The sequence below is a fragment of the Odocoileus virginianus genome, chromosome 7, assembly GCF_023699985.2.
Source record: "Odocoileus virginianus isolate 20LAN1187 ecotype Illinois chromosome 7, Ovbor_1.2, whole genome shotgun sequence".
In the NCBI taxonomy this organism is placed as follows: Eukaryota; Metazoa; Chordata; class Mammalia; order Artiodactyla; family Cervidae; genus Odocoileus; species Odocoileus virginianus.
The window spans coordinates 84,971,219-84,984,520 of NC_069680.1; the positions used below are offsets into that span (position 1 = coordinate 84,971,219).

Sequence of the window (13,302 nt, forward strand, 5' to 3'; positions counted from 1 at the left end):
AAAAAGAGGAAAGTCAGAGAGAGGGAACTTTCCTGCTAAAAGCTCTAACCTGAGGCACTGCAGGCCCACTCACAAAACAAAGGACTGAGCCAATACCAGAGGAGAGCTAGCAGGCTGCGGACCGGCCCATCCCCCTCTGGAGGCAGGGAGGCAGGCAGGGACAGCCAGAGCCAAGGAGAGGGGCAAACTCGAGACGGCATCCTCTACCAAACTGTGAGCAGGCTCCCAGTTGCTAACCAAGTCTTCCTGGGCTCCTGGACGGTTGACATCCGTCAGGAGGGTCGCAGCCTGAGATCAGGTCCCCAGAGGAGACACACGGCACACCTGAGGCGGCGCTCCCGAGCGGCTGGGACGGGGAGGCGATAAGACGCACTCCCCACCTGGGGAGAGTGCGCTCCCAAGCACCTGGTCGCCTGAGCTGCTCCGACCCGGGAAGAGCACAAAGCGCAGGCCCAGCCGAGTCTGCGCCTTGTGGAGTGCCCGAGAAGCTGGACCTGAGCGGCTTAGGCCTGGGAAGTGCATGGAACCCAGGGCCCACCTCAGACAGTTCCCGGCAGAGCAACCTGAGCAGTGTAGATGGGGAGAGCACACGCGCCATGAGCGGGGGCGAACCCAGTGTGGCCCAGACACTGCGAGCGCTCCCCACACACGCCAGGATGTTTGTCTGCAGTGCTCCTCCCTCCCCACAGCACGACTGAACAAGCGAGCCTAAAACAGTGACCACCAGCGCCCCCTTGTGTCAGGGCGGAAATTAGACACTGACGAGACCTGCAAACAGAGGAAGCCAAAATAAACAGAGGGAACCGCTTTGGAAGTGGCAGGTGCAACAGATTAAAACCCTGCAGTTAACATTGGCTACACTGGAAGGGGCCTGTAGACCTTGAGAAGAAGTATAAGCTGGAACACGGAACTGTCTGAAACTGAACTGACCCCACACTGCCCTCAACAGCTCCAGAGAAATTCCTAGATATATTTTACTATTATCACTTTTTAATTTTTTTTAACTTTTAAGTTCTTTATTACTCCTTTAATTTTCATTTTTAAAACCTACTATTACCTTGCCAAAAAAAAGACCCTATTTTTAAAGCAAATTTCATATATTTTTTTTATAACTTGTGATAAATTTTTTTTAATATTGTATTTTTCAGAGTCTAACCTCTACTCTAGATTTTTAACCTTTGCTTTTTCATATTTGTTATCAATTCTGTACCGTTAAGAATCCAATCTTAAGTACCCATTTTTACTTAGGAGTGTGATTACTGGCTTGAGTGCCCTCTCCCCTTTCGACACTCCTTTTTCTCTCCCAGGTCACCTCTATCTCCTCCCTCCCCCTTCGCTTCTCTACTTAACTCTTGTGAATCTCTTTGGGTGTCCCAGGCTGTTGAGAACACTTAGGGAACTGATCACAGGCTAGCTTGGTCTCTCTCCTTTTGACTCCCCCTCTTCTCCTCCTGGTCACTCTATCTCCTGCCTCCTTCTTCTCTTCTCCATGTAACTCTGTGAACCTCTCTGGGTGTCCCCCACTATGGAGAATCTTTTCACCATTAACCTAGATGTTTTATCATATGGTGCTATATGGATGGAGATGTCTTGAGGCTACTATAAGAATAAGACTGAAAGCCAGAGGCAGGAGGCCTAAATCCAAAACTTGAGAACACCAGAAAACTCCTGACACCAGGGAACATTAATCGACAAGAGCTCATCCAAAAGCCTCCATACCTACACTAAAACCAAGCTCCACCCAAAAGGCAACAAGTTTCAGAGCAAGACTTACCAAGCTAATTCTCCAACAATGCAGGTACATAACTCTGAGCACAAAAATACAGGTGGCCAAAAGTCACACCAAACCCTTAGACATCTCAGAACTCACTACTGGACCCTTCATTGCACTCTAGAGAGAAGAGATCCAGCTCCACCCACCAGAACACCGACACAGGCTTCCCTAACCAGGAAACCTTGACAAGCCACTCGTCCAACCCCACCCACAGCGAGGAACCTCCACAATAAAGAGGAACCACAAACTGCCAGAATACAGAAAGGCCACCCCAAACACAGCAACCTAAACAAGATGAAAAGGCAGAGAAATATTCAGCAGGTAAAGGAACATGATAAAAGCCCACCAAACCAAAGAGGAGGAGATAGGGAGTCTACCTGAAAAAGAATTCAGAATAATGGTAGTAAAAGTGATCCAAAATCTTGAAAACAAAATGGTGTTACAGATAAATAGTCTGGAGACAAGGATTGAGAAGATGCAAGAAAAATTTAACAAGGACCTAGAAGAAATAAAAAAGTCAATCAGTCATGAATAATGCAATAACTGAAATCAAAAGCACTCTGGAGGGAACCAACAGTAGAGTAACTGAGGCAGAAGATAGGATAAGTGAGGTGGAAGATAGAATGGTGGAAATAAATGAAGCAGAGAGGAAAAAAGAATTAAAAGAAAGGAGGACAATCTCAGAGAAGTCTGGGACAACGTTGAGTGCCCCAACTTTCAAATCACAGGAGTCCTAGAAGAAGACAAAAAGAAACACTGTGAGAAAATACTTGAGGAGATAATAGTTGAAGACTTCCCCAAAATGGGGAATGAAATAGCCACCCAAGTCCAAGAAACCCAGAGAGTCCCAAACAGGATAAACCCAAGGTGAAACACCCCAAGACACGTATTAATCAAATTAACAAAGATCAAACACAAAGAACAAATATTAAAAACAGCAATGGAAAAGCAACAAATAACACACAAGGGGATTCCCATAAGGATAACAGCTGATCTTTCAATAGAAACTCTTCAGGCCAGAAGGGAATGGCACGACATAATTAAAATAATGAAAGAGAATAACCTACAACCCAGATTACTGTATCCAGCAAGGATCTCGTTCAGATGTGAAGGAGAAATCAAAAGCTTTACAGACAAGCAAAAGCTGAGAGAATTCAGCAGCACCAAACCAGCTCTTCAACAAATGCTAAAGGATCTTCTCTAGACAGGAAACACAGAAAGGTTATATGAATGCGAACCCCCCCCCCAAAAAAAAAAAAGTAAATGGCAATGGGACCATACCTATCAATAGTTACCTTAAATGTAAATGGGTTGAATGCCCCAACCAAAAGACAAAGACTGGCTGAGTGGATACAAAAGCAAGACCCCTATATATGCTGTCTACAAGAGATCCACCTCAAAACAAGGGACAGATACAGACTGAAAAAGAAGGGCTGGAAAAAGATATTCCATGCAAATAGAGACCAAAAGAAAGCAGGAGTCGCAATACTCATATCAGATAAAATAGACTTTAAAATAAAGGCTGTGAAAAGAGACAAAGAAGGACACTACATAATGATCAAAGGATCAATCCAAGAAGAAGATATAACGTTTATAAACATATGTGTACCCAACATAGGAGCACCACAATATGTAAGGCAAATGCTAACAAGTATGACTGAAATTAACAATAACACAATAATAGTGGGAGACTTTTAATACCCCACTCACACCTATGGACAGATCAACTAAACAGAAAATTAACAAGGAAACACAAACTTTAAATGACACAGTGGACCAGCTAGACCTAATTGATATCTATAGGACATTTCACCCTAAAACAGTCAATTTCACCTTTTTCTCAAGTGCACACGGAACCTTCTCCAGAAGAAATCACATCCTGGGCCATAAATCTAGCCTTGGTAAATTAAAAAAAATTGAAATCATTTCACTCATCTTTTCTGACCACAATCTAGTAAGATTAGATGTCAACTACAGGAAAAAAATTATTAAAAATATAAACATATGGAGGCTAAACAGCACACTTCTGAATAACCAACAAATCACAGAAGAAATCAAAAAAGAAATCAAAATATGCATAGAAACAAATGAAAATGAAAACACAACAACCCAAAACCTATGGGACACTGTAAAAGCAGTGCTAAGGGGAAGGTTCATAGCAATACAGGCTTACCTCAAGAAACAAGAAAAAAGTCAAATAAATAACCTAACTCTACACCCAAAGCAACTTGAAAAGGAAGAAATGAAGAACCCCAGGGTTAGTAGAAGGAAAGAAATCTTAAAAATTAGGGCAGAAATAAATGCAAAAGAAACAAAAGAGACCATAGCAAAAATCAACAAAGCCAAAAGCTGGTTCTTTGAGAAGATAAATAAAATTGACAAACCATTAGCCAGACTCATCAAGAAACAAAGGGAGAAGAATCAAATCAACAAAATTAGATATGAAAATGGAAAGGTCACAACAGACAACACAGAAATACGAAGAATCATAAGAGACTATTATCAGCAACTATATGCAAATAAAATGGTTAACTTGGAAGAAATGGACAAATTCTTAGAAAAGTATAACTTTGCAAAACTAAACCATGAAGAAATAGAGAATCTTAACAGACCCATCACAAGCACAGAAATCGAAACCATAATCAGAAATCTTCCAGCAAACAAAAGCCCAGAACCAGACGGCTTCACAGCTGAATTCTACCAGAAGTTTAGAGAAGAGCTAACACTTACCTACTCAAACTCTTCCAGAAAATTGCAGAGGAAGATAAACTTCAAATTCATTCTATGAGGCCACCGTCACCCTAATACCAAAACCAGACAAAGATGCCACAAAAAAAGAAAACTACAGGCCAATATCACTGATGAACACAGATGAGAAAATCCTTAACAAGGTTCTAGCAAACAGAATCTGACAACATATTAAAAAGATCATACATCATGACCAAGTGGGCTTTATCCCAGGGGTACAAGGATTCTTCAATATTCGCAAATCAATCAATGTAATACACCACATTAACAAATTGAAAAATAAAAACCATATGATTATCTCAATAGATGCAGAGAAATCCTTTGACAAAGTTCAACATGCATTTATGATTAAAAAAAAAAAACCCTCTAGAAAGCAGGCATAGAAGGAACATACCTCAACATAATAAAAGCCATATGTGATAAACCCACAGAAAACATTATCCTTAATGGTGAAAAGTTGAAAGCATTTCCCCTAAAGTTAGGAACAAGACAAGGGTGCCCACTCTCACTGCTGCTATTCAACATAATTTTGGAAGTTTTGACTACAGCAATCAGAGAATAAAGAGAAATAAAGGTAATCCAGATTGGAAAAGAAGAAGTAAAACTCCCACTGTTTGCAGATGACATGATCCTCTACATCAGTTCAGTTCAGTTCAGTTCAGTCGCTCAGTCGTGTCCGACTCTTTGCGACCCCATGAATCGCAGCACGCCAGGCCTCCCTGTCCATCACCAACTCCCTGAGTCTACTCAAACCCATGTCCATAGAGTCAGTGATGCCATCCAACCATCTCATCCTCTGTCGTCCCCTTCTCCTCCTGCCCCCAATCCCTCCCTGCATCAGGGTCTTTTCCAGTGAATCATCTCTTCACATGAGGTGGCCAAAGTACTGGAGTTTCAGCTTCAGCATCAGTCCTTTCAATGAACACCCAGGACTGATCTCCTTTAGGATGGACTGGTTGGATCTCCTTACAGTCCAAGGGACTCTCAAGAGTCTTCTCCAACACCATAGTTCAAAAGCATCAATTTTTTGGCGCTCAGCTTTCTTCACAGTCCAACTCTCACATCCATACATGACCACTGGAAAAATGGTAGCCTTAACCAGAAGGACCTTTGTTGGCAAAGTAATGTCTCTGCTTTTTAATATGCTATCTAGGTTGGTCATAACTTTCCTTCCAAGGAGTAAGCGTCTTTTAATTTCATGCCTGCAATCACCATCTGCAGTGATTTTGGAGCCCCCAAAATTAAAGTCTGACACTGTTTCCATTGTCTCCCCATCTATTTCCCATGAAGTGATAGGATCAGATGCCATGATCTTAGTTTTCTGAATGTTAAGGTTTAAGCCAACTTTTTCACTCTCCTCTTTCACTTTCATCAAGAGGCTTTTTAGTTCCTCTTCACTTTCTGCCATAAGGGTAGTGTCATCTGCATATCTGAGGTTATTGATATTTCTCCCGGCAGTCTTGATTCCAACTTGTGCTTCTTCCAGAATTTTCCACAGTTTATTGTGATCCACACAGTCGAAGGCTTTGGCATAGTCATTAAAGCAGAAATAGATGTTTTTCAGAAACTCTCTTGCTTTTTTGATGATCCAGCGGACGTTGGCAATTTGATCTCTGGTTCCTCTGCCTTTTCTAAAACCAGCTTGAACATCTGGAAGTTCACGGTTCACGTATTGCTGAAGCCTGGCTTGGAGAATTTTGAGCATTACTTTACTAGCGTGTGAGATGAGTGCAATTGTGCGGTAGTTTGAGCATTCTTTGGGATTGCCTTTCTTAGGGATTGTAATGAAAACTGACCTTTTCCAGTCCTGTGGCCACTGCTGAGTTCTCCAAATTTGCTGGCATGTTGAGTGCAGCACTTTCACAGCATCATCTTTCAGGATTTGAAATAGCTCAACTGGAATTCCATCACCTTCACTAGCTTTGTTCGTAGTGATGCTTTCTAAGGCCCACTTGACTTCACATTCCAGGATGTCTAGTTCTAGGTGAGTGATCACACCATCGTGATTATCTGGGTCATGAAGATCTTTTTTGTGCAGTTCTTCTGTGTATTCTTGCCACCTCTTCTTGATATCTTCTGCTTCTGTTAGGTCCATACCATTTCTGTTCTTTATTGATCACATCTTTGCATGAAATATTCCCTTGGTATCTCTAATTTTCTTGAAGAGATCTCTAGTCTTTCCCATTCTATTGTTTTCCTCTATTTCTTTGCATTGATCACTGAGGAAGGCTTTCTTATCTCTCCTGGCTATTCTTTGGAACTCTGCATTCAAATGGGCATATCTTTCCTTTCCCCCTTTGCTTTTTGCTTCTCTTCTTTTCACAGCTATTTGTAAGGCCTCCTCAGACAACCATTTTGCCTTTTTGCATTTCTTTTCCATGGGGATGGTCTTGATCCCTGTCTCCTGTACAATGTCACGAACCTCCATCTTCTACGTAGAAAACCCTAAAGACTCCACCAGAAAATTATGAGAGCTAATCAATGAATATAGTAAAATTGCAGGATATAAAATTAATACACAGAAATCCCTTTCATTCCTATACACTAACAATGAGAAAATAGAAATTAAGGAAACAATTCCATTCACAATTGCAAAGGAAAGAATAACATACTTAGGAATAAATCTACCTAAAGAAACAAAATACCTATATGTAGAAAACTGTAAAACACTGATGAAAGAAATCAAAGAGGACACAAATAGATGGAGAAATATACCACGTTCGTGGATTGGAAGAATCAATATAGTGAAAATGAGTATACTACCCAAAGCAATCTACAGGTTCAGTGCAATCCCTATCAAGGCACCAATGGTATTTTTCAGAGAACTAGAAGAAATAATTTCACAATTTGTATGGAAATACAAAAAACTTCAAATAGCCAAGGCAGTCTTGAGAAAGAAGAATGAAACTGAAGGAATCAACCTGCCTGACTTCAGGGTATACTATAAAGCTACAGTCATCAAGACAGTGTGGTACTGGCACAAAGACAGAAATATAGATCAATGGAACAGAATAGAAAGCCCAGGGGTAAATCCAGGCACCTGTGGACACTTTATCTTTGACAAAGGAGGTAAGACTATACAATGGACAAAAGACATTCTATTTAACAAGTGGTGCTGGGAAAACTGGTCAACAACTTGTAAAAGAATGAAACTAGAACACTTTCTAACACCATATATAAAAATAAACTCAAAATGGATTAAAGATCTAAATGTAAGACCAGAAACTATAAAACTCCTAGAGGAGAACATAGGCAAAACATTCTGATGTAAATCATAGCAGGATCCTCTATGACCCTCCTCCCAGAGTGATGGAAATAAAAGCAAAAATAAACAAATGGGACCTAATTAAACTTTAAAGCTTTTACACAACAAAGGAAACTATAAGCAAGGTGAAAAGACAGCCTTCAGAATGGGAGAAAATAATAGCAAATGAAGCAGCTGGCAAACAATCTCAAAAATATACAAGCAGCTCATGCAGCTTAATCCCAGAAAACTAAGCAACCCAATCAAAAAATGGGCCAAAGAACTAAACAGACATTTCTCCAAAGAAGACCTTCAGATGGCTAACAAACACGTGAAAAGATGCTCAACATCACTCATGATCAGAGGAATGCAAATCAAATGAGGTACAATGAGGTACCATCTCAACGCTGGTCAGAATAGCTGCTATCCGAAAGTCTACAAGCAATAAATGCTGGAGAGGGTGTGGAGGAAACAGAACCCTCTTACACTGTTGGTGAGAATGCAAACTAGGACAGCCACTATGGAGAACAGTGTGGAGATTCCTTAAAAACCTGGAAATAGATCTGCCATATGACCCAGCAATCCCACTGCTGGGCATACACACCGAGGAAACCAGAATTGAAGGAGACACATGTACCCCAATGTTCATCGCAGCACTGTTTATAATAGACCAGGACATGGAAGCAACCTAGATGTCCATTGGCAGACGAATGGATAAGAAAGTTATAGTACATTTACACAAGGGAATATTACTCAGTTATTAAAAAGAATGCAGTTTAATCAATTCTAATGAGGTGGTTGAAACTGAAGCCTATTATACAGAGTGAAGTAAGTCAGAAAGAAAAACAGCAATACAGTATATTAACGCATATATATGGAATTTAGAAAGATGGTAACTATGACCCTATATGCGAGACAGCAAAAGAGACACAGATGTAAAGAACAGACTCTTGGACTCTGTGGGAGAACGCAAGGGATGTGGGAGAGAATAGCATTGAAACATGTATATTATCATATGTAAAACAGATCGCCAGTCCAGGTCTGATGCATGAGACAGGGTGCTCGGGGCTGGTGCACTGGGATGACCCTGAGGGATGGGATGGGGAGGGAGGTGGGAGTGGGGTTCAGGATGGGGAACACATGTACTCCCATGGCTGATTCATGTCAGTGTCTGGCAAAAACCACCACAATACTGTAAACTAATTAGCTTCCAGTTAAATTAAAAAAATAAAAATGTGTGAGAAAAAAGGTAAGAAGTAGTTCAGCTGCCAAGGGTGGGTATTGGTGACTTTTTCTCTTTTACAATATGTTTTTTTATATATAATGTATTAAATTTTTTTTAATGTATTTATTTTTTGGCTGCCCTGAGTCTTAGTTGTGTTATGTGGGATCTATGGTTGTGGTGCACAGGCTATGGCATGCTCAGGCTCATAGCTCCTTGGCCTGTGGGATTTTAGTTCCCTGACCAGGGATCACACCCATATCCCCTGCATTGCAGGGCAGATTCTTTAACCCGTGGATTAGGGAAGTTGCAACAATGTTTTTAAAGGAAATGGACCTGTGTTTGAAGCTGTTGTGATAAAGTGTTTCTTGGTGTGAGTAGATGTGTCTGGGGAGTGCTTTGTTTCCTTTGCGGGTAGCAGCTTGTTTTAGGGTACATCTAAAGTGCCATAGAGCTCTGTGGGTCATCCTGGTTTTGTCACTGATTTGTGTGCAGAGAAATCTCAGCTTCAGCTGCCTGCATTAAATGTGGGAGAGTGGTGTGGGGAAGTCAGGAACCTTTGTGAGAGGCTCCACAAAGCCGCTGACCTGCCACCGTGACAGAACTCTTTGGCAGTGTAGCCGACTGCTGCGGGTCACACATAGTAGCGTTGGGGGTGCAGCACATCGTGTCTGGCGGGCAGTACCCCTGGGGCTGTGTTCCCTCTGTGGAGTCTCTGGAAGGCACTCGGGTCTGACTCTGCTTTGTGTCTGCAGGCTCGCTTGGAAGTACACCGGTTTGGGATCACAGGCTATGGAAAAGGAAAGGAGAGAGTCCTGGAGCGGGAACGTGCCATTATGCTGGGTGCTCGGGTGAGGGGCTGCCTCTGCCTTCCACCCCAGCCAGGTTATGGAGGAGGGGAACCCCTGAGCAAGGCAAGGTGGGGGGCGCTGGGAAGTGTTTGCAAGATAAAAAATGAGATGTGTCCTTTCTCCTTTCAGCCTCCCAAAAATAGTTATGTGAATTACAAGGTTTTGCAGGAGCACATCAAAGAAAAGAAGGCAGCAAAGGAAGAGGAAAAAAGAATGGTAGGTGTCATAGCCTCTTTATTAAACTAGAATGGAAAGATGGTGTCAGTTTGCCGCAGTGCAGTGCTGGACCCCTCTGCTTGGAAAGCAGTCTAGGCAGCAGCGAGCCTAGAGTTAAATAACCATTCTGTCCACTTCTTAGAGTCAGCTGCATTTTGTGATACCAGCCACGTAATCTGACTCATTTACATGAAAGGGTTGCTTTGAAATGGCAAACTCCCGTTCAGATACTATGAGGTACTTTGATGTTTTCACTATATCAAGTTGTTTCTTTTGCCTTTTGCATTGTGTAGAACACACAGGCTTATGACAAACCACAAGGGTATGCGGATGTTATGTTCCCTCCCTTTCACTTAAAAATGGAAGGTTTGACCTTTCTACTGTTCATTTTCTCTGAATGGCCTTTCACAGTCTTGAAAGAGTTTTAGGATGAAACTTTGAGTCTGTTACGTTTAATATGCCTACTTGAAAAAATATTAAAAATAAATGGTATCTCTGTGGCTTTTGGTGACAAATCTCTTGCCTTTTTTTGAATCACCTTTATCCATTATGGATACGTATTTTTTCTTTGATTCTGAATTCAGGCCAAGGACACAGATATTTTCAAGAAAAAGAAGAGGAAAGTTCGGCAGGAAGACAAGTAAGTGATACTGTTAGGCACTGGGGTGGAATGGTTCAGATAAACCTCTTGGTTAGTTCTGAAGGTCATGCCTTGAATACACGTGGTGTTTCGAGCCTGCTGCAGCGCTGCACTGTCTCTCTTATCCTAAGGCAAGCCCTTGAGGGGGGAGGCAGGATTTAGTGAATCGTCCAAGATGAGGTGACTCCCTCAGAGTTGAATCAGGAACCTATTTTCAAGCACCAGACATGTGCAGTGACTGATGGAAAAGCTGGGACTGCAGTTTCCAACAAGACCTCTGTTCCATCCTAAGAGAGGTGCTGCTGGGTCAGCATGACCGGCCGGGGTCTGTGTTGCCTGCCTGTCTGCAGCCACACAAGGGAGAGCACTGGGGTTTGAGTAGTGGGACCTTGATTTTCTGCCATTCTGCTTATTTCTTAGCTTTCGTTCAAGTACCTCTTTCTCTCTCCTCAAATTACTGTTTCAAAATCTACTTTTGTCTACAGCTGGAAGCTGATCATTTATTTGTTTCTGGTTGTGTGGTCTGTTGAGGTCCTGCTGTGTGCTGGGCACATAGATGTTGGGGGTACAGCCGTGAGCACATTGAGGGTCTCTGCTCTGGAGGAGCACACATTTTAGGGCGGGAAGCACATTAAAAACTATAAACAGGTATGTAAGGGCATGTCAGGTCCTGGCAGGCTTCGTGAAAGTGTTAGTGTCTCAGCTGTGTCCAATTCTTTGCAGACCCCATGGACTGTAGTCCACCAGGCTCTTCTGTCCATGGGATTCTCCAAGCAAAAATACTGGAGTGGGTTGCCATGCCCTCTTCCAGGGGATCTTCCCAATCCAGGGATCGAACCCAGGTGTCCCGCATTGCAGGCAGATTCTTTACCATCTGAGCCCCCAGGGCAGCTGGCAGGCTTCGTGAGGAGGTTGAAGTTTAGCACACTGTGAGAGAATGTCGCTGAAGGCGGGCTGGTGTGCTGTTCTAAGGAAGCCACATCTCAGTCTTGAGAACTGAATAAAGAGGAAGATCTGGAAAGACCTGGTAGCAGATTATTCAGGGTAGAAGAAGCCAGTGCAAAGGCCCTGAGGCAGGAGGCAGTTCAGGGACCGCAGGAAGGAGGGTGGTATGACACTGGGCTGGGGGCCGTGCCTGGGAAGAGCTGAGAGTTCACAGGAGCAGACCCAGGTGGCCTGGTTGTGGTGCTGGAATCATTTGTTTAAAGCTTCATTATAGTAATTTTCTCTCACTTTAAATGTAGGAAATCAAAGAAGAAGTCTGCTCCAAGTATTTTGTCAAGTGGACGGATTGGACAGGTTGGAAAATTCAAAAATGGGACATTGATTCTGAGCCAAGTTGATATCAAGAAAATAAATTCTTCCAGAGTGGCTAAATGACGTTTCTTTATAAAATAGAGAAATGGGAAACTGCCAAATGGACTGAAACTGGACCCCTACAAGACTTCAGATTATTCTTATTTATTTTGTATTTCATAGACTTTTTTATCTTAAGGAAAAAAATTGAAATAATGAATTTCTAGCTGCTGAAGTATCTGTTTTTTAATGATAACCGCACTGGGCCAACTGCAATGTGAATCTGAAGTCAAATTATTGAGAAGAATGTTTAATATTCTCCAGTGCAGTTCACTCAGGTTTCACTTTCACTGGTGCCTTGTGTGTTTACTTGTAGATATTTCATAATTTTACAGATTTGTAGCTTCTAATAATTAGCTTAAAATTGCTTTTTAATTTTCTAAAAATGTTTAATCATTAAAGAATTAAGAATGTGATAATTTGTCAGTTGTTTTGTGGGAAAAGCAGTTTAAATTTTCAGCCTACCTAAAGTGTATAAAATCTACTTTGTAAGAAGCTGTATAGATACAATTTTTTGGTAAAAATAACATGACTATTAAAAAACATGACCCAATAAGTTAAACGAATGTTATCTCCTTCAAAGTCATCTCTTGGGGCAGCCATACATAAAGTTTTGGGGAACACAGAGGGGTACTTTTCAACACTGGCTGACTCTCTTAAGTGAGTCATAAGTTAACTTGGAAGGCATTGACACTGTTCAAAGTATGTTTTGAATTGAAGCAAAATTGGAAATGTTTTATTAAGTTAAAACACTGGAAGTACTTTTTTTTCTGGTTTATTTTGAAAGGCAGTATTCATTAGGGTCTGTATTTTGGCAGATGTATTTTAATTAGTCCATTCATTTTTGGCTGAGCTGAGTCTTCTGTCCCTGCATTGTTGCCTGTGGGCTACTCTAGTTGCGGTACAAGGGTTTCTCAATTGCGGTGGCTTCTTGTCGCAGAGCGTGGGCTCTAGATGCATGGGTTCGGTAGTTGTGGAGTGCAGGCTTAGTTGTTCTACTGCATGTGGGATCTTCCCGGATTCGGGATGGAACCGGACCAGGGATGGAACCATTGGCAGGTGGATTCCTAACCACTAAGACCACTAGCGAAGTCCCTGGCAGTTTTTAAGTGTATTTTTTAAGAAGATATAGAAGATCCCAAACATGACAGAGCCCTAGAAAAAATCTGAGGAGCTGAAAATGACCTACTGGAGTGGGTACTCGGTCAGTTTAACTCATTTTCTTATTGACAGGGAGCCAGGAAACCTAGC

At 41.9% G+C, this 13,302-nt stretch overlaps 1 protein-coding gene across 2 annotated transcripts in view; it reads left to right on the plus strand.

Annotated features, from left to right (window-relative positions):
- Positions 1-12,470, plus strand: part of FSAF1 (40S small subunit processome assembly factor 1) — a 53,927-nt gene extending 41,457 nt beyond the window's left edge. For both annotated transcript variants that reach the window (XM_070471099.1, XM_020911675.2), the window contains exons 4-7: positions 9,744-9,839; positions 9,969-10,055; positions 10,640-10,695; positions 11,940-12,470. In XM_070471099.1, coding sequence (XP_070327200.1) covers positions 9,744-9,839; positions 9,969-10,055; positions 10,640-10,695; positions 11,940-12,075 — 375 coding nt within the window. In that variant the 3' untranslated portion in view covers positions 12,076-12,470. The remainder of the gene's footprint in view (positions 1-9,743; positions 9,840-9,968; positions 10,056-10,639; positions 10,696-11,939) is intronic.
- Positions 12,471-13,302: the final 832 nt, after the last annotated feature.